General features: G+C 60.7%; 3 protein-coding genes across 6 annotated transcripts in view; 1 reads left to right on the forward strand and 2 right to left on the reverse strand.

The window, feature by feature from the left end:
• The first annotated feature begins 157 nt into the window (after window positions 1-157).
• Window positions 158-9805, forward strand: FAM171A2 (family with sequence similarity 171 member A2). 2 transcript variants are annotated; one of them, XM_081219312.1, is made up of 8 exons: window positions 158-400; window positions 3737-3964; window positions 4192-4284; window positions 6708-6866; window positions 6946-7125; window positions 7226-7342; window positions 7465-7591; window positions 8191-9805. In XM_081219312.1, the coding sequence occupies exons 1-8, from the start codon at window positions 283-285 to the stop codon at window positions 9668-9670; spliced, it is 2502 nt and encodes an 833-aa protein (XP_081075438.1). In that variant the 5' UTR covers window positions 158-282; the 3' UTR covers window positions 9671-9805. The 2 variants fall into 2 exon arrangements, with proteins under 2 accessions (XP_081075438.1, XP_081075439.1); XM_081219313.1 differs by having other exon boundaries at window positions 282-400; window positions 6635-6866.
• Window positions 9806-10306: 501 nt separating this feature from the next.
• Window positions 10307-17059, reverse strand: GRN (granulin precursor). Of its 3 annotated transcripts, none has more exons than XM_081220652.1 (13): window positions 16980-17059; window positions 14188-14332; window positions 13938-14063; window positions 13736-13820; window positions 13196-13308; window positions 12964-13099; window positions 12748-12842; window positions 12397-12520; window positions 12020-12117; window positions 11683-11928; window positions 11212-11445; window positions 10880-11110; window positions 10307-10788 (listed from the first exon to the last, which is right to left on the reverse strand). In XM_081220652.1, exons 2-13 carry the CDS (start codon window positions 14323-14325, stop codon window positions 10651-10653), a joined length of 1764 nt encoding a protein of 587 aa, XP_081076778.1. In that variant the 5' UTR covers window positions 14326-14332; window positions 16980-17059; the 3' UTR covers window positions 10307-10650. The 3 variants fall into 3 exon arrangements, with proteins under 3 accessions (XP_081076778.1, XP_081076777.1, XP_081076779.1); XM_081220651.1 differs by having other exon boundaries at window positions 14188-14343; window positions 16980-17053; XM_081220653.1 differs by lacking the exon at window positions 11212-11445 and having other exon boundaries at window positions 14188-14343; window positions 16980-17053.
• LOC308607068 (uncharacterized protein) overlaps window positions 16011-19703 on the reverse strand; it is a gene marked incomplete at its 5' end in the record, with an annotated part of 96035 nt that continues 92342 nt past the window's right edge. The window contains one exon of the mRNA XM_081218658.1: window positions 16011-16765. Within this exon, the coding sequence (XP_081074784.1) occupies window positions 16545-16765 (221 nt within the window). The 3' untranslated portion in view covers window positions 16011-16544. The remainder of the gene's footprint in view (window positions 16766-19703) is intronic.

Raw genomic sequence — 19703 nt, forward strand, 5'->3', positions numbered from 1 at the left:
CCTAGCCGTTGGGGGTCTGGGCGCGCGGCGGTGGGCTTCGTGGTGGGCTGTGGACAGCGAGGGGGCGGTGCCCGGAGTCCCGCGTGGTGGGGCGCCGCCTGCAGGGGGCGCTGGCGGCGGCTCCTGGAGGAGACAATCGCACTGAGCGGCCGCCGCAGCCAGAGCTGGAGCCCGAGCGGGAGCCCGAACGGCGCGGCGCGGCGCAGAGCTGGGGCTGAGCGGGGCCGGCCGAGCGGGGCCGGGCGGGAGCCATGGGCCGTTAGGGCCGGGCCGAGCCCCGCGATGCCGCCGCCGAGTGGCCCCAGCGTCCTCGCGCGGCTGCTGCCGCTGCTGGGGCTGCTGCTAGGCGGCGCCTCCCGGGCTCCCGGCAAGTCGCCGCCGGAGTCCCCCAGCCCGCAGGGTGAGTGTCGGCCGGGAGGGGCAGTGATCGCGGGCCTCTGCCCCCACCCCCGCGATCGGGCCCCCGCCCGCCAGCCCCCTCTTCGCGGCGCTCGTGAATTGGGGGGTGTTCTATTCCCTGGATTTGGGTGGGGGTAGCTAGGCGACCTGGGGTCCTAGCTTACGGGGGAGAGCAGGGAGGGAGAGGGAGACCGCCGGGCGGGGGTCTCGGGGAGACACAATGGGGAGGGCGGGGGTCCCCAGGCTCCGCGCCGTCGCCCCCTCCCGCCTTGTTTTTCTCCCTCCTGGTCCGCGAGGCGCTGCTTGCTGCCTGAGCCATTGTCTATCGAAGACACCCGCCCAGGGGCGGGCTGGGGCGGCCGCCCGCTCTGCAGCCCCCAGCGGGTTCCTCGCTCCCGACCTGGCTGGGTGGGAGCCCAGGCAGCGGCTGCCACCCTGGGCCCGGACGGGGGCTGGGCGCCTAGAGCTAGGTTTGAAGGGGGGAGGGGAGAGGGGGAGTGGGTGAGGCGGTGGGCGGATTGGCTGCTCGAATGGGGTTCTTCGCCCCGGAGTCTGACAGCCCCCAGACGGCCCCCCAGGTTCAGAATTTGGGGTGCACCAAAGAAACGCTGATGGGCCCATGATGGAGGAGGGGCTGCAGTTGGGGGGCTCTCTGGAAAAAGAGGTACGTTGTGATTCCCAGCTCAAGGCGCATGGCAGGGCTGTGGTGGCGGAGCCATGCTGAGCTGGCTATCTGGCCGTGGACAGTGCCGGCTGGGAGGGCAGGTGCCTGGGTCCCCGCCCAGCAGGGCTCCAGCCACTCCTGTCCGCAGCCCCCCCCCCAGGTCACCCCCTCCTCATCTCACCTCTCCATCGCAGTGGAGGAGACCCTCCCAGCGCCTCACGGGCCCAGGTGGGTGTGTGAGGTGGGAGCGGGGCGGGCTCCTGCAGCGGGAGAGGTGGGAGAGCCGGACCGTGACTCCCTGCCGACGCCTGGGTTCTCCGGGGCCTCCACCCACTCCAGCCCGCGCCCGCCTCCCAGCCCCTGGCCACGCACCCCAGCCACTGTTCTCCCCACTCCTGCCTCTTAGCCCCATCCCTGCCTGAAATGGTGCTCTCCACTCTTCGCCTTTCCACCAAGGAGCCGACAGGAAAAGCGGGGGGGGGGGGTGGATGAGGGAAGTGGGGTCCGGATGAAGGGAGGGGGTCGGATTTCCTCCTGGAATGGGGCAGGGCTGAAGCCTGGACAGGCGGATCCTGTATGGAATGTCAGGCTTTGAGGATGGGGAAGGATCTCCTCAGCTTCAGTCTTCCCTGCTCTCTGCAGGAGAGGAGGCTTTGCTGGGTAGGAAGGGGCCCTGTTTTCTCAGGAAACCTCTCCCTCAAGACCTGCACCTCAGGGGAGGTGGCCCAGGGAATTGGCTGGAATAGAGCCAGGAGAGGGGGTTCTCCCAGGCCACTAGCTGGGGGCCCAAGTTGAGGGGAAGGGAGAAGGGCACCTGCCCACCCCCTCCCCAGCTTGGCACTGATGCCTCCTCAGGCCTTACCTGCCCACCCCTGTGTTATTCCCTAAGCCCCCTCCCCTTTTCTAATGCTCTGGCCCTTGAACCCAAGGCATTCCTTCAAATGACCATATTCCAGACTCCTGGGTCCCCTCTTCCCAGCTGCTCTATCCAGCTGCTCCTAGCCTGGGGTAGGAGTGGGGAGTCGGCAGGCCCCTCTAGCTTCTCAAAATTCCTGCTGGGTGGCCGGGAGAGGGGGGAGCGGTGCGGGGAGGCTACCAGTTCCCCGGAGAACCAGAAAGCAGGAAAGGTTCGAGTGTGTGCAGCCACCCGCCGAGTTGGGCTCTGGCCTGGGAAGCGAGAGGGAGGTGGGCTCAGGCGAACAGCTGGATGGGATGCCAAGGGCAGGCGTGGTGCTGGCCCTGGGGTTGGTTGAAAGCCTGAGACAAGACACCTGTCGCTGTTGAATGTCAGGCTCCACCCGTGAGGCCCCGTGACCTCCACATGCCCTGCTGCCCTCGGCTCCGGGGTCTTCCTTCTGTACCTGGCCTCTCCTAGGTTTGTGTCTAGCACCCAGCCCACTCCCCACCTCCCTCCTGGGCCCCACACTGAGGCCTCTGTACCTTTCCAGGCATGACACCCACTCCCATTATTGGCAGCAAGGTAGGGGTGAGTCACGTTCTTGAGGAGGGGCTGTGCTGAGTGGGAAGAGGTAGGTGGTGCTGTGGATCAGAGAGGCTGCCTGCAGAATCCATGAGAACAACTCAAGGCTGGTCCCTACCCTGTCATCCCGTCTGCGCTCAGGACACCTGCAGGCCAGCCTGGCCAGACCATCTTGAGGCCAGGGGTAGGGGTGGCTGGAAAGAAAGACTTGGACTTCCCTTCCCAGCCTCCTCCACGCTGGTTACCCTTGGGCCTGGGTCGGCCCCCCCAGATCTCCTTCCCCTCGCCAGGGCCCCAGCTCCCTGCCCATCTCCTGGGAGGAATGAGGGCGTTGCCATGGTGACTGACTGTAGCTGACCAGCTGGGAGGGGGCTGGCAGTCCATGTGAGGGGGAGGGGTCAGGAGGTACTTGTTTGGCCTTAGGGGTTGTGTGAGTCCCTAAATCTGAAGGGAAACAGGTGTGTGCAAAGGATTCTGGGCACAGGATGAATGATGGGAATGGCCAACCTGCTGGTGTCCCCTTCTCAGTTTTTTCTTGAGAACCCAAACTCTGACCCAACCCCCCTGCCTCCCTTCCAAATGGCTGAAACTTGACCACTCTCCTCTCCACTTGCAGATCCCTGGTTCTCCGGTTATTCATCCTTTCTCAGCCCTCCTTCCCTCTCCTCTCCCTGACACCAGCCCCATAGGGTCCAGTGGTTAAGAATTTGGGCCTAGAGACAGACTCCCAGGTTTGGATCCCAGATCTCCCACTTTACTGTAGTACAAGTATCTAAACTCTTTGAGCCTCAGTTTCCATATCTATAAAATGGTCTAAGACATCGAGTCTAATACATCACTGACTGTAAGATACACCATTATTTATTTCATGTGCCAGTAAAAGAGGAAAAAAATGCTGCCGATTATGATTATGACATACCGATCATAGGTGTAGCCTGAGTCCAGAAGTGTTAAAATGTCAAAATGTGCATGTGTCAGGCTTGATGAAATGTGCTAATAGTACCACCTACCTCACAGGCTGATGTGAGGTTTAAATGAGGGCTCTATAAATGCTGGCTCTTATAATACCTTGTCTAGCCTGGACCCCAAAGCCACGCCCAACCCACAGCCCCCTCCTCTGATCTCGAGGCTCCCCCCAGTTCTCTCATGCCTCCTCCCTCCTCCTCACTCCCCTCACCCCATCTTGCCCACAGAGATTCTGATCAAGGTGCAGGTGTACGTGAGCGGGGAGCTTGTGCCCTTGGCCCGGGCCTCAGTGGATGTATTTGGGAACCGGATGCTGCTGGCCGCCAGCACCACGGACTCGGAGGGCGTGGCCACACTGCCCCTCAGCTACCGCTTGGGCACCTGGGTGCTGGTCACTGCTGCCCGCACTGGCTTCCTCACCAACTCTGTGCCCTGGCGTGTTGACAAGCTGCCCTGTGAGTGCAGGGGCAGCTGGAGGGGGCGGGGAGCAGCTGACCCCGTCAGCCCCTTCCCGAAATAGTCCTTGGGGGCGGAGAGGGCAGGCTTTCCAGCAGCTGCTGCCTGGGCTGGGGTATGCACAGGGGGCTGAGGGAGGGTGAAGTCACTGGGATTCAGACGGTGGGAGTGCCAGCCTAGGGGAGGGGGGGCTTTCTCTGGAGCTGACAGACCATCCCTCCTGCAGTGTACGCGTCAGTCAGCCTCTACCTGCTGCCTGAGCGGCCGGCCACCCTCATCCTCTATGAGGACCTGGTGCACATCCTCTTGGGCTCTCCTGGTAAGACTCCCCGCTCTCCACTCCCCCACCCCTCCGCCCACACCAGCTCCTCTTCCCTCTCCCTGACTGGGTACAGAGAACTTCGCCTGCCACATGTTAGCTGGGTGCCCTTGGGCAAATCACTTAACCTCTCTGAGCCTTAGTTTGTTCGTCTGTAAGATGTGAACAATTGATAGTATCTACATCGTCAAATTTAGGTAAGGATTAAATATCGTCAAGCATGTGAAAAACTTCACAGAAGGCTGTTTATTGTTACTGGGGCTTCTCGTGGTTTCTATTCTCCCTCTACTCCTACTATCAGAATTCCCATTTCCTGCCACCTTATCTTCAGTGGATCCGCACGTATTTCTTGTGCACCTACTGGGTGCCTGGCTATATCAGAAGCCAGGGTCATTCCACAGGCATAGAACACCTATCAAGTGCAAGGACTGGAGCAATCCCACAGTGGCCCTTGTCCACCCACCAGGCTTTCGGTCTCACCCAACCAATACTTCCTGCAGCACCCGTGCTGTGCGAGGCATTGTCTCCGGTTCTGGGGAATAATGGTAAGGAAGAGCAGGGCGGCTCCCCACCTGGTGGAGTTCCCTGACAGGCAGAGCATTGCAAACGCTGAGATAATTACAGATCAGGCAGGGCAGGGGAGTGGAGGGCAGCTGCTTTCAATACCGAGAGGACCCTCACGTGGGAGAATAGCAGGGTGAGAGGATTTGGCGAAGGGAGCTGGGGGACGCGGGGGCTCGGGAGTTGAAGGGGGAGCAAAGGCACCTTCGCTGGAGAGGAATCGAGATTCAGGGGCAGAAGGGGACCGTGAGGGGGCAGGGGATGCTCTGGACTGGCTACGCAGGATGGGGGCGTGGTGTAGACCGGTTGACGAAGCCAGGCAGAGGGTAAGTTCCATCTGGCTAGTACTAGGGAGCCACTGTGGGTTCTGGAAGGAGAGCCTCCCCTCCCCAGTTTATATTCTTATCTGGAGCCCTTGCTTGTCCCCAGTTACTTTTCTGGTTTCCTCTTCTCCCTCTCTCTGATCCTGAACCAGAGGCTTCTAAGATGTCTGTGGAGGTTTCTAGAATGCCAAACGAACCCGAGCTTAAACCCTCCCACGGCTCCCACTGCTTTTGGTAGAAAGCCTAGACTCTTTCACAAAGCTGGCAGCGCCCTCCAGGGCCTGGCGCAGTCACCTGCAGTGCCCCGACCAGCAAGCTGCCTCATGCCCCTGGGCCTTTCTCCTGTCAGTCCTCCTGGAAGTCCCTTTCCGCTTTCTTTCCTGGCTGAGTCTTACTCACACTGCAGGGCTCCACAGGGCGTTCCCGAGCTGGGCAGGCCAAGCTCCCCTTGCACCATGCTATTTTACCAGCGAGGCAGGATGGAACGGTGGGTGAGAGGAGGGGCCCTGGCACCAGACTGCCTGGGCTTCAATCAGCCTCCAGTGACCTTGGGCAAGTTACTGAACTTCTCCCGCCTCCGTTTCTGCATCTATAAAATGGGGCTGATCATAAAGGCACCTACCTCAGGGGCTGTTGTGCTAATTTCAGGGGTTAATATAAGTAACCTGCTTAGGACAGTGCCAGCGTATCTTAAAGCTTGATAAATGTTAGCTATTACCATATTATATTGGAATACTGTTTATACATCCCGTCTGCTCCAAGACACACACACACACACACACACACACACACACACACACACACACACACACACACACACACACACACACACACACACACACACACACACACACACACACACACACACACACACACACACACACACACACACACACACACACACACACACACCCTAAGTTGTCAAATGCAGTAGCCACATGTGGCTATTTACATTTGAATAAATTAAAAATTCATTAAACTTTTTAGAATTAAAAATAAATGCAGTTCCCCCGTCGCACTAGCTACGTGTCAAGTGCTTAACAGCCCTGTGTGTCTAGTGGGTACTGTTACAGGCAGCAGGACACAGAACATTTCCATCCATAGCAGGAAGTTCTAATGGGTACTGTAACGAACGGCGACGCACTAGACTGTGAACTTGAAGGCAGGGAATTGTAAATTGCGTCTTATTCCTCTTTGTATTCTCAGCACCTCACACGGTGCCTGCCACACAGTAGGCAATAATAATTGTTGGAGGACCTGAACCTCGTCATTTTATAAATTAACATGGAAAGAGTGTTTCCGAGAGAGCAGGTAACTTGCTCGGGGGTCACACAGCCAGGACCAGAGGATGACAGGTCCACGTCCCTTCTAGGTTATCATTCTAAGCCTGCCCGGTGCTCTCCCCAAGTCACCACCCTTCCTGGCCTTCCCAAGTGGCCTAACCCATTGGCTCCCCTTCTCTTTAGACACTTGCTTTCTGCTCCGGTCCCTGGGGACCTGGTCCCTGGCCAGGCCACTGCAGCCCCTCTTTCTATCCAGGTGCCCGCTCCCAGCCCTGGGTGCAGTTCCAGCGCCGGGCTGCCCGCCTACCTGTCAGCTCTACCTACAGCCAGCTCTGGGCCTCGCTCACACCTGCCAGCACCCAGCATGAAATGTGGGCTTTCCCTGCCTTCCTGGGCACGGAGGCCTCCAGCTCAGGTATGCTGGGTGCCAGCCATGGAAGGGATGTTCCCCCCACCAGGATTTAGGCCTCATCCCTTGTGTCCCCTTCCTGCAGGCAATGGCTCCTGGCTGGAGCTGATGCCCGTGGCTGCTGTGAGCGTGCACCTGCTGGCAGGTAATGGGACAGAGGTGCCGCTCTCAGGCCCCATTCACCTGTCCCTGCCTGTGCCCTCGGAGCCTCGTGCCCTCACCGTGGGCACCAGCATTCCAGCCTGGAGGTTCGACCCCAAGAGTGGTGAGTGCCTCAAGGAGGTGCAGGTGCTAGAGTTTGGGGAAAGAAAGTGGGACTTAAGTTGGGGGGACACTGAGTTTGATGAAACCCTCACCTCTCCCAGGGCTGTGGGTACGCAATGGCACTGGTGTGATCCGGAAGGAAGGCCGGCAGCTCTACTGGACCTTCATCTCCCCTCAGCTGGGGTACTGGGCGGCTGCCATGGCCTCCCCCACGGCCGGTGAGAGTGGGGGGGACAGCAGGGGCGGGGGGTGGTAGAAGGGGAGGCTGGGAGAGTGGACTCCTTCTGAACGGCAGGAGGGACATCCACACCTGGGAATGCTAAGCTCTTGCCCCGCACAGGGCTGGTCACCATCACGTCGGGCATCCAGGACATCGGCACCTACCACACCATCTTCCTGCTCACCATCCTGGCAGCCCTGGCCCTGCTGGTGCTCATTCTGCTGTGTCTGCTCATCTACTACTGCCGGTGAGTGCCCCGCATCCCCTCCGACTGCCTCCCAATCCCCCAGCCTCCTCTCATCCCAGGCACTGACTGAGGCCAGCTCCATGCCTGGTCTTGTGCTGGGTGCTTGAGGCCCCAACGATGCATAAAACACACCTTAGATCCTCAAGGCCCGACAGGAAAGCACTGCATGTGCACATGCAGAGACCAAAGACTTGGGGGGAGAGGAGGCAGGAGCTGCGGGCCAGGCCCCTCCAGGGACACTCTGCAGCTGCTTCTACCAGCCAGCCCTCGCTTTCAGGGGTCCTCAGGCCACACATGCCCCTGGTTGGCTTAGGTGCTTCTCCCCGGCTCTCACTGCACCTGCTACGTCCCAAGGAGTGCAGTTTATGCCGAGGGAGGCCCAGATGGGCACAGCTGCTGGCTGCTCCCCCAACAGACTCTCACGCTCTTTCCGCACACCTCTCCCAGGACCCATCTGGGCTCCCCAACCTCTCTCTTGAGTCCCAGGCACTGTCCCCACCCCTCCAACTAGATCCATCCCCCATCTTCCAACGGCGGTGTAGGGAGCTGCTCTGGCCTCCACCCTTTCCTGACGGCCCCGCGCTGTCCCCCGTCTCCAGGAGGCGCTGCCTGAAGCCTAGGCAACAGCACCGCAAGCTGCAGCTCTCCGGGCCCTCTGACGGTAACAAACGAGACCAGGCCACCTCTATGTCCCAGCTGCACCTCATCTGTGGGGGACCCCTGGAGCCAGCCCCGTCGGGGGACCCCGAGGCTCCGCCTCCGGGCCCCCTCCACTCGGCCTTCTCCAGCTCCCGTGACTTGGCCGCCTCCCGGGACGACTTCTTCCGTGCCAAGCCGCGCTCCGCCGGCCGCCCAGCCGCCGAGCCTGCGGGTGCCCGCGGAGGCGAGGGCGCCGGGCTCAAGGGCGCCCGCTCCGTCGAGGGTCCCGGCGGGCTGGAGCCAGGCCTGGAGGAGTACCGGCGGGGGCCCCCGGGGACCGCGGCCTTCCTGCAGGAGCCGCCCTCGCCGCCACCGCCCTTCGAGCACTACCTGGGCCACAAGGGGGCGGCCGAGAGCAAGACCCCCGACTTCCTGCTGTCTCAGTCGGTGGACCAGCTGGCGCGGCCGCCGTCGCTCAGCCAGGCGGGGCAGCTCATTTTCTGCGGCTCCATCGACCACCTTAAGGACAGCGTCTACCGCAATGTCATGCCCACCCTGGTGATCCCCGCGCACTACGTGCGCCTCGGCGGCGAGGCAGGCGCAACGGGGGCGGGCGACGAGCCGGCCCCGCCCGAGGGCGCGGCCCCCGGCCCGGCGCGCCCTTTCCCCCAGCCCGACCCCCAGCGCCCGCTGATGCCGGGCCACTCGGGCGCGGGGGGCGAGGGCGGCGGGGGTGGTGGCGGCGAGGGCTGGGGGAGTGGGCGCTCGGCACCGGTCAGCGGCTCGGTCACCATCCCGGTGCTGTTCAACGAGTCGACCATGGCGCAGCTCAACGGGGAGCTGCAGGCGCTGACCGAGAAGAAGCTGCTCGAACTGGGCGTGAAGCCTCACCCGCGCGCCTGGTTCGTGTCCCTCGACGGGCGCTCCAACTCGCAAGTGCGCCACTCCTACATCGACCTGCAGGCGGGCGGCGGCGGCCGCAGCACCGATGCCAGCCTGGACTCGGGCGTCGACGTGCACGAGGCGCGGCCGCCGCGCCGGCGGCCCCTGCGGGAGGAGCGGGAGCGCACCCCTGCCGCCGCCGCCCCGCCGCCGCCGCCGCCGCCGCCGCCGCCCGCGACCCCGCGCCTGGCGCTCAGCGAGGACACGGAGCCAAGCAGCAGCGAGAGCCGCACGGGCCTCTGCTCCCCGGAGGACAACTCGCTGACACCGCTGCTGGACGAGGTGGCAGCGCCCGAGGGCCGGGCGGCCACGGTACCCCGGGGGCGGGGCCGCAGCCGCGGGGACAGTTCCCGCAGCAGCGCCAGCGAGTTGCGGCGCGACTCGCTCACCAGCCCGGAGGACGAGCTGGGGGCGGAAGTGGGCGACGAGGCGGGCGACAAGAAGAGCCCGTGGCAGCGGCGGGAGGAGCGGCCCCTCATGGTGTTCAACGTCAAGTAGCACCCGGCCTGGCGCCGCCTCCGGGCCGGCCCCCGCTCCCTCCGCCCGGGCCCGCCCCCAGGGTGCGTGCTCCGGGGGGCCGCGGGGGCCCTCGCCCTTAGCCCCCAGCCCCGGCCTGGAAAGATGCCCGGGGGCCTGCGGAGCTGTCCGGTGGTATGTGCTGGGTAGTGTCTCGGGAGGGACCCGTGTCTGCCTCCGAGAAGAAGGTGGGAGGGGTCCAGACCCCCGACGGGAGGTGCTGGGGAGGAGGGCTGGGTGGGGGGGAAGCAGTGCCTGTATAAACGTGGCTGTACATAGAAAGCTCTATCGTGGGAAAGCAGGAGGGGCACCTGGGCCTCAGCTGCTAGTGTGAGGGCTGGGAAGGGAGGGGTGTTCTAGTGGACCCCTGGGAGGGGAGGGGGTGCTGCTTGCCGACTAGCCCACCTCTGGGCTACGATGTCACAGGGCTGGAGGCTGGGGCAGCTCTGGGGACTCGGGGATAATGTGATGGGATCGCTGTAGGCAACAGCAAATATAAAACTGGTGAGATAAACTTCTGTGTGTCTTTCTGTGAGGTGGGGGGAATGTGGACACTGGATGGGGGCCCTGGCTCAGGGGCCCCCTGGGGAGGGCAGGCAGGGTGGCCAAATCAGACAGTTAAGAAAGTGTACAAACTTTACTGCAGCACGCGCGCGCGCGCGCGCGCACACACACACACACACACACACACGCACACCTGTGGATAGGGAACAGCACCTGTCTACAGGGTCCACGGAAATGGGGGGAGGGGATGGCAGCTGGAATCGTGGCTTTTGCCACAGCCCTCGTTGGGATAGGGAGGGCCTTAGACTGAGGCCCCGCCTCCCAGGGTGACAGGGGTACTCAGAAATGGGGGTCTGGGAGACTGTGGCAGTGGAGAGGTGCTGGGGAGGCCTGAGCAGTGGGCACCCTCTGAGCAGGGCCCCGAAGGCCGCGGAGTGTCTTCAGTCCTCAGCCCCTCCTCACAGCAGCTGCCTCGGGGCCAGGTCCCTCTGAGGAGCGTCCCAGCGCAGGGCTTCCCGGGGCAAACACTTGGTGCCCTTGGTCCCACAGCGGAAGCCAGAGGGACAGCAGTGACGCCTGTCCGCACAACACGTGCCCTGGATGGTGGGAGTGGGGGGGGCGAGAGTTGCGCGTGGCAGGACCCGGCCCAGGCCCACACCCGGCCCCAGGGCGGGGGGTGGCACTGACCTGGCGGTAGGGACAGCAGGCCCAGCCCCCTCGGCTGTCTCGGCAGCAGGTTTGGTTATCGTGGCAGAAGTGCCCCTCTCCACAGTCCACGTTCCCCACACCCACGTGCCGGCCGCGGTCCAGGTGGGCAGCAGGGCGGGCAGAGTCCACCTCCTTCTCGCAGGATCGGGCCTTCACGTTGCAGGTGTACCCAGCTGGGCAGCAGTGCTGGCGGTCCTCACAGCACACGGCCTGGGGGGACAAAGGGGCATTACACGCTCGACCACCTAACGTCCCCCCACCCGGGACTGGACTCCCCTGTCCTGTCCGGAAGCAGGCAGGTGGGCACTCACGTGTGGCAACTGGCAGCAGGCCCAGCCCCCGCTCAGGCTCGGGCAGCAGGTCTGCCCCACCGGGCAGCTGGTGTGCTGGTCACAGCCCATGTCTCTGGAGTGGGACAGGGAAGCCTGGCGGGCAGGCAACTTGTCCAGTCCGGTCACCACCTTGTTCCCCCTCTTACAGTGTCCCCCGGCCACACACGTGTAGCCCTGGGGGCAGCAGTGCTGGTGGTCTGAGCAGCAGACAGCCTGGGGAGGTGGCCGAAAAGGGTGGTCTAGGAAGCTACTATGGGACGGAGCGCTGAGCCCCCGCTGCCTCCCCTCCGCCTCTCCTGCTCACAGCTCCTCCAGCTGGGAGTGACTCTGACTGAGCTGGCGCCACCCGTGGGCCGGGCAGAGGGCAGAAGAGCAAGGCAACAGGAGCCTGGCCACGTGCTCAGGCCAAGACACCGTCCCTCCCCCCCTACTCTCCCCCCTTCCATGCACCTCTGGGACAGGACAGCAGCCCCAGTCCCCAGACGCCAGTCGACAGCAGGTATCGGAGGAGGGACAGCGGGTGACGTTATCACAGGGGACATCCTTCTCCACGGCTCGGGGGGCCGGCAGGCTGGCGTGGGCTGGGGCCTTCCTCATCCAGGGCCCCCGGCGGGCCCCCTGTTCACAGGTACCCTTCTCTGTGTCGCACCTGAACCCGGCCGGGCAGCAGTGCACGTGGTCCTCACAGCACACAGCCTAGGGTGGAGGGAGAGGGGACGGTGGGCCTGGGGGGCCTAGCTGGCTGCCACCCTCTGCTCAGCCCAGGCCACTCACCGCTCCTCGGTACCTGGGCAAAAGGGCAGCAGCCCCAGGCCCCAGACAGCAGGCGGCAGCAGGTGTAGTCGTCGGGGCAGCTCACCTCCATGTCACACTTCACCTCCCGCACTGTGAGGCAGGCAAGGAGCATGGGTCAGCAGTGGCGCTGGGAACCCTCGGTGGGGGGGGGGCCCTCCCTTTGTCAGTTCCACAGCTAGAACCGGATGTGGAGGATGGAGGGTACCGCTCAGGCCACCCCTGGCAGTGATCCTAAGGCGAGGCCCAGTGTGGACGAAAGGGGGCTGTCCCTTGCCCTGGCCCCTCGTGCGGGCATCAGTCCCCAGCCCCATTTCTGCTCACTCCTCGTGGTGCAGGTGGAATGGCGGCGTCTGTGGCCTCCCCCGGTACCTGTGTGTGCGGGCAGCTTGACGAGCAGGTCCGTAGCATTCTCCTTGGAGAGGCACTTACTCTGGATCAGGTCACACACAGTGTCCTGGGGGCAGCAGTGCAGGTGGTCGGAGCAGCAGGTGGCCTGGGTGAGGGCGAAGTGGTCTTTGGGATTTCCAGTCTCCCTAAGAGCTCAGGGAGCAGCCAGGCCGACCGCTGGCACTGCCCCAATCCCCCACTAGGGGGTGGCATGAGTCCTGAGCAGCCAGGCTCCCGGCCAGCCACCAGCCAGCCCGCCCCACCCCTTGGAGTCCCTGCCCGGCAGGTAGGTGTCCAGGCCAGATGGCTGTGGACGCACAGCCCCTCACTCACACTGGGCATCGGGCAGCAGCCATACTTTCCACTGGGCAGCTTGCAGCAGGTAGAACCACCAGGGCACTGGGACTGTGCATCCGGGCACAAGACCACTGGAAGGAGAGAGAAGGGTGACGGGCAGCCAGGGTGGAGGGGAATGTCTCCCCAGCCAGGAGCTAGATGAGGCCTCTCCTCACTCCCAGCTCACACCCCGACACTCTCCCACCTCCTTACCTGGCCTTTTAGTCTTTGGGGCAGGGATCTTCTCTGCCAGGGGGTGGGTGCCTGTGGCCGTGAGGCAGAGGCCACGAGCCAGGTCACAGGAGGCGCCATGAGGGCAACAGTGCACCTTGTCTTCACAGCAAGCAGCCTGAGAAGGGGTGGCCCTGACTATGTCTGTGCTCCCTCCAGCCCTTCCTCTGCCCCCACTGCCCTCCTCCCTCCCCCCATCTTCCCAAGCTTGTACCTGGGGCAGGGGGCAGCACCCCCACGAGCCGTCAGGCATACTGCAGCAGGTGGAGGAGTCGGGGCATTCGAACTGTCTGTCGGGGCACTGCACGGCACCCAAGGGCTCGATATCTGTGGACGGGATGACCCAGGATTCCATCCCGTCAGTGAAGGTCATTCCCCAGGCCCAGCTACAGGAGGATTCGGGGGCTGGCACTAGGGCTCAGGGCTCCCCCAGGCTTTCCTAACCCACTCTCGCCCAAGCCAGCCCTTGCCCCAGCAATAATACGGCACAGGGCAGAGGCATCCACTGACTGGGTAGGCCTTAAACCAGGCCAGCTTGGCCTCTCCCCCACCACACACAATGCTTGGCCCTGGGCCTGGAGTCTTACATTGTCTCCTGACCCCTCCTCGCCCCAGTGCTGCCCGTCTCTCCAGAGCAGTGGGGCTGCTTAGTACAGATGTCACATGAATGAGGACACGAGGGCAGGAATCAAGGTCACCCAGCTGGCTGCACTCCTGGGTGCTCCAGGCTCTATGTGCTGCCCATGTGGCTCACCTGATCTCCGGAAGCAGGACCGCCCGTCAGCACTGCAGTGGAAGCCCTGGGGGCAGCAGTGGTGGCCATCCCCGCATGACACGGCCTGTGGGACACAGAGACGCCTTCGTTGGCTAGGCCCATTTCCCTGAGGGTGGGAAGAGAGTGCAGGAAAAGTGTAAACGCAGACCCGAGCCCTCCATCGACCTAATGGCACCCTCACCTCTGGGAACGGGCAGCAGCTGGAGGTCCCCGAGATAGTGAGGATGCAGGAGTAGCCAGGAGAGCAATGGGCGTCGGTCTGGCACGGTGTGCCCAGATGCCGGCTCAGCGCCGTGGGCCACTTGTCCTGGGAAGCGAGAGGAGGGGATAAACCGAAGGACCCGAGCCCGGCCCCCTCCTCTGGCCAATCCAAGATGAACCTTTGGGAAATCCCAGGCTGCGAGCTCTTGCCTGGGCCGAAGGGCACTCACCGGAACGGGATTGCAGCAGCTGTAGGTAGCTCCTCTCAGGTCCAGGCAGCAGGCCACAGGGCAGAGCTGACCGTCTGGGCACTGTGTTCCAGCCACCAGCCCTGTCACTAAGGCCACCCAGCTCACCAGGGTCCACATGGTCCACCTGCAAAATTCCTAGAGGCATTTGGCAACCAGCTGAAGCCCAGGCTACCCTCGATTCTGGGCCCAGTCACTCCCCCCGCCCCAGGCCCAGGCCTAGCTGAGCCTCCCCAGCCACACCCTGTCCAGGCAGGAAGAAGGATGCGGGGCCCGAGATTCAGTTTCCTACGTGTGTCCTGTGTGGGTGTCACACATGCACCAGCGTGTGTACACCCATGAGCATGAATGCTGGCATGATCACATGTGTGAATCTGTGTCCCCACATGTGGCCTAACACCTCAGTCTCTGTGGCTGAGTGTGTAGAGACATGGGTATGTGAGAGTCAGGAAGATTTGTGGGTCTCATCTGTGGGGACGAGGACCACCTCCGAGGGGTGGGGAAGGCATCAGTAGCCATGAGAGGACAGGGATGGGGTGCAAGGAGGGAGTCTCCCCTTGAAGAAAAGCCAGGGTTCCACTTCCCAAGCCAGCCCCTCTAGATGCCCGATGCTGTGCTCACACCTGCACCCTGCTAAGGCCTGTTGGCGGGGGAAGGGGAAGGGAGGACACTTGATGACTTTGGCAACCACGGGGTTGAGAAAGCTGTGAAAAAGGAAGTACGGTGCCGGTGGAGTCTGGGCTGCCTTCCCCAGAGGCCAGCCACCACCTGCCCACTGACCGTCGCCTCCCCACCCAAGGAAGGGGATACACAGGCTGAGTCAACCTTTGGGACACCTGTGTTCTAAGGGCCCCCCAATACCACCAGGCCCTTTCAGGATCCCCAAACATACCCCCCTCCCTTCCCCCCACCTCTCCCTGCCCTGGAGCCGAAACCCAGCTGCATGTGGGGAGACCAAGTGTGCCCACCGGGCTGCAGATCTGCATCATCAGAGGGAAGTAAGCCTCGGTCTCTGGAAGGGAGCAGCCTTTCACTTCCTAAACAACTCTTCCCCCAAGCTCAGCCAGCCCTGCTAGCTCAATGGGGTGGCCTCTGCCTAGAGGGGCCAAAACAGTCACGTTTGTTGAGCCTCTTGGGAGCCAGTGACAACACTCTACATTATTTTCTTTCTTCTTTGCAACAACTGTCCAAAGTAGAAATTATTACCTTTACTTTTCAAAGGAGGAAACTGAGGCTCAGAGATGTGAAGTAAACCGCCCCCCCACCGTCATATATCAAGACATAGAGATGACAGGCTTTGATGGCTCCAGACTATACTGGACCTGGGTTCATTTCACAAGTGGACCATGGATAGTGCCTGGGAATGGGACCCCAAACCCCAGGAGGATAGAGGCCTGGGGTCCAAGCTGAGAAGAGGGACAGAAGTGCTTCCTGGACAGGTGGAACAGGCCAGGACAGAAACACAGAGTACGGGGCTGCCTGGATACTGCACATGGGTCCTAGTCCTAGAACTACCACCGTTGACTATGAGAGCCCCCAAAACTGCTCCCTGTCTTTGGGCCTCAGTTCCCCATTAGTCTGTGTGTGGACACTGCACACTTTGTATGGCAGGGAATCGCACACACCCAGTCACTCACATCCTCTCTCCCTCGCCTGGTTTTCCTCAGCGCCCCCTCTCCAGCTCAAAGACCATCCCCAGCAGGCCATCTCCTGGCCAGGTAAGGCTGAAGAAAACTGGACCCCGGACTGCGGCCCCTTTCACCCTCTACACCGATGCCCACAGCCCCCCACCCTGAAAGGCATCTACAGCTGGCCGCACCTGCTTCTTAGGAGTCCAACCTCAACCCTCCACAGGCTTGTCCCACTGCCCCGGCCAGAAGGAGTGCCTGTCTGCACATATCTCAGACTACTCAGCGCCCTAGTGATTCATTTACATATATTCTCCTTCCTGTGTATCCTAAGGTTCAGGAGTAGAGTGTATGCTTCTACCGAATATACGTGCATGCACGCGCACAAACACACTCAGGACCAGGAATGGGGGAGGAGGGGACCCAAGTCCTCTCAGCAGGGTTCCAAGTGGTGGCCTCTCTCCCCACCCCACACTGCCACCGCAGAGAGGGAAAGGAACCTCTTCAAGCCCCCAGCTCCGTCATCTTCCACTAGGGGGCAGCCCCCAACTCCGAGTGCCAGGAGAGAGATTCCCAAAAGGCGAGCCAACCCAGCAGCGAGAGAGCAGGAAAAAGTGGCACGGGGAGGCGGAAGTTAGCTCGTCCCACCACCACCCCCCCACCCCCCGCGAGAGGAAGTGAGAGAGAGCCAGACACAACCCAGGGGTCCAGTCACCACTCCCAAGTCCCTACTGTCTTTGAGGAGGCCAGGGTCTCAAGCCCCGTTCCCAGCCCTCCGAGCTCGGAGACCATGAGTGGGCGCCTCGCCGGCGCCCGGCCGCCGCGGGGACTACCCACCAGCACCACCACCAGCACCTGCCGACGGGGGCGGAGTCGGCTCCAGAACGGAGTAGTCTCTGCTTTGGGGGAGGGGGCTGCAGGCCCCAGGGGTGCTGGAGAGGGAGAAAGCCCCTTCTAACGGGGGTCACTGCAGTTACTGCTTATTCCCACCACCCATAAAACCCCTTCCAGTGCATCGGAGTTTCTCTAAGGGAGTCTTTTCTTGTTTCCCTGATGAAACTACAGAGGAGCCTGAAGCCCCCACCTCCCCCTGGCTGGGCCCCTGGGAAGGAGCAAGCGAGAAGTCTATGCAGCCACCCTCCTTACCTGCGTCGGGGTCGGCGATCCCTGGGGAGCAGCGACCGGGAAGCTCACCAACTTCGCCCCCTCGGCGCGTTGTCCCACCCACCTCTGTTTCCATTGGCCAGGTGTCCGGGCTGTCGCTCTCCCATTGGCTACTCGTCGACGTAAAGGCGGGGCCAACCTGGGAGGCTGTGCTGCTTTTCCTACTCAATTCACTCTCCTCCCTCCCTTCCTCTCTCTCCCCAACCCCCCATTTCTAGGGATCATGTGATTAGGGAATCATGTGATGCCGTCGCCGGCTAAGCCTGCCTGCTGGTGCTCGCCTCGCCGCCTCCTGTAGCCCCATCCCGAGATGGGCCAGCTCCTGTCAGGGGACATTGAGAGCCAAGAACTGTCCCTTAGAGGGTGCGTACAAGAGCATTTACAGGATGTCTCTTGGATTTGGAACATTTGTGCATCCTGTTTCTATTCTAGTCAACTAACTCAGATTTAATGCTGGGCAGCCGGGCCCCAAAGAGGAGTGAAGGAGTAGTGAGGGCAAGGATAAACAGCCCTCAGGCCCCTTCCTCAAGGGGCTCACAGCAGGGGGGGGGGGTTGGAGAATCGGGGGCCAGGTGCTCTAGGTGTGTGTAGGGAAGACGTAGTAGGTTGGCTCTAGGCAGGGAAAAAGAGGTTTAATTCCACCTTGGGGGCACTTTTTTTTTTTTTGCGGTACGCGGGCCTCTCACTGTTGTGGCCTCTGCCGTTGCGGAGCCCAGGCTCCGGACGCGCAGGCTCAGCGGCCATGGCTCACGGGCCCAGCCGCTCCGCGGCATGTGGGATCTTCCCGGACCGGGGCACGAATCCGTGTCTCCTGCATCGGCAGGCGGACTCTCAGCCACTGCGCCACCAGGGAAGCCCCGTGGGGGCACTTTTTTGAGCTGAGTCTGGGAGGATTTTAACTGGCAAGTGGGGAGGGGTTGGAGAAGTGGCTAGATAGGGGGTAATGGGAAGAGCATTAGGAAACCAGATGGGAAAGGCAGCCTTGGGCAGAGATTGAGTGCCAGGTTCAATGAAGTGGACTTGAGGAGCTGCTGGCTGTGTGGCACCAGGCTGGGCTGGCTGTGCGTGCATAGCACAAGTGGCTTCCTGGTTTTGGTCGGCCCTACCTTTCAGGAATTGACATGCTGGTGAGGAGAGAAAATATACCACACGGAACAGATTCACCAGCAGCAGGAGCTAGACTGCTCAGTGCCAAGGGGCCTTTCCCTGGCAGAGACGGGTGATGGGAGATGCACCAGGAGAGATGAGAGGCCCAGAGGAAGCCTGGTGCCGGGTCTTTGAGGAAGGACAGCGTTTGGTTGTGCCGAATGGCTGGGGAGCACTGCAGGTTAAGCAAAGAGCTTGAGTTGGGGGTGAGGCTGGGGTTGTGGGAGTCTGGGTAGAGAAGATTTTGATAGGATCAACTGACTGTAAATGTGAGGACTGGGCTCTGGACTCTCAATTCTATTCCACTGATATACGTGTCCATTCTTAAGGCCAGTATCACACTGCCTTAATTACTATAGCTTTTAAGCAAATTTTGAAATAGGGGAAGTGGGAGTCCTCTAATTTCTTGTTCAGGATTGTCTTGGCTATTCTAGGTCCCCTGAATTTCTATGTGAATTTTAGGATCAGTTTCTGCAAAGAGAGCTGAGGTTTTGATAGAGAATGCACTGAATCTATATTTGGGGTGTATTACCTTCTTAACAATATTGTCTTCCTATTCATGAATATGGGCTGTCTTGATTTATCTATCAGTTTCTTTTTGACAGTTGCCAAGTATTCCACACTATAGGTGTTACATGTTTACTTAACCAGTCTCTGTGCGGCTGTGCGGCTTGTAGGATCTTAGTTTCCCTACCAGCGATCAAACCCGTGCCCCCTGCAATGGAAGCTCAGAGTCCTAACCACTAGACCACCAGGGAATTCCCTTAACCTGTCTCATTTAATGGACTTTTATGTGTTTCCAGTTTTTGCAGTTACAAATAATTAGGTAACGAATATTTCTGAACATGTCTCTGAGTGCACATATGGGGGTTAAATTCCTGAAAGTAACATTGCTGGGTAAAAGGTATGTTGAAATGTTAATACCAAATTGCCTTAACATTTTTCCAATTTACACTCCCAGGCTCGGTATTTGGGGGAACTTATTTCCCATATACTCACCAACATTGGATATGCCAGTTCAAAAAATTTTTGCCATACTAATGACGGAAGATATTTCATGGTTGTTTTATCTGCATTTCCTTGATCTCAAGGGAAGCTGAGCATTTTTGTGTATGTTTATTCTGCATATGTATTTCTTCTGTGAAATGCCTGCTCTTATCTGTATTAGTCAGGGTTCTCCAAAGAAACAGAACCAGTTGATGTGTATATAGAAAAAGATTTATTAAAAAGAATTGGCTCACATGACTATGGAAGCTAGTAAGTCCAAAATCTGCAGTGTGAGCCAGCAGGCTGGAGATTCAGGAGAGCCGATGGTGCAGATGAAAGTCCAAAGACAGTTGCTAGAGAATTTCCTCTTGCCTGGAGAGGCCAGTCTTTTTGTTCAGTTCAGGCCTTCAACTGATTGGATGAGGCCCACCTGCATTATGGAGGGCAATTTGCTTTAGCCAAAATTCAGTGATTTAGATGTTAATCTCATCCAAAAACACCTGCCAAGTTGACACATAAAACTAATCATCACACAACAAACTCACAGATATAGAGAACAAACTAGTGGTTATG

Source organism: Mesoplodon bidens (genome assembly GCF_964165515.1).
Source record: "Mesoplodon bidens genome assembly, chromosome: 19".
Lineage (NCBI taxonomy): Eukaryota > Metazoa > Chordata > Mammalia > Artiodactyla > Ziphiidae > Mesoplodon > Mesoplodon bidens.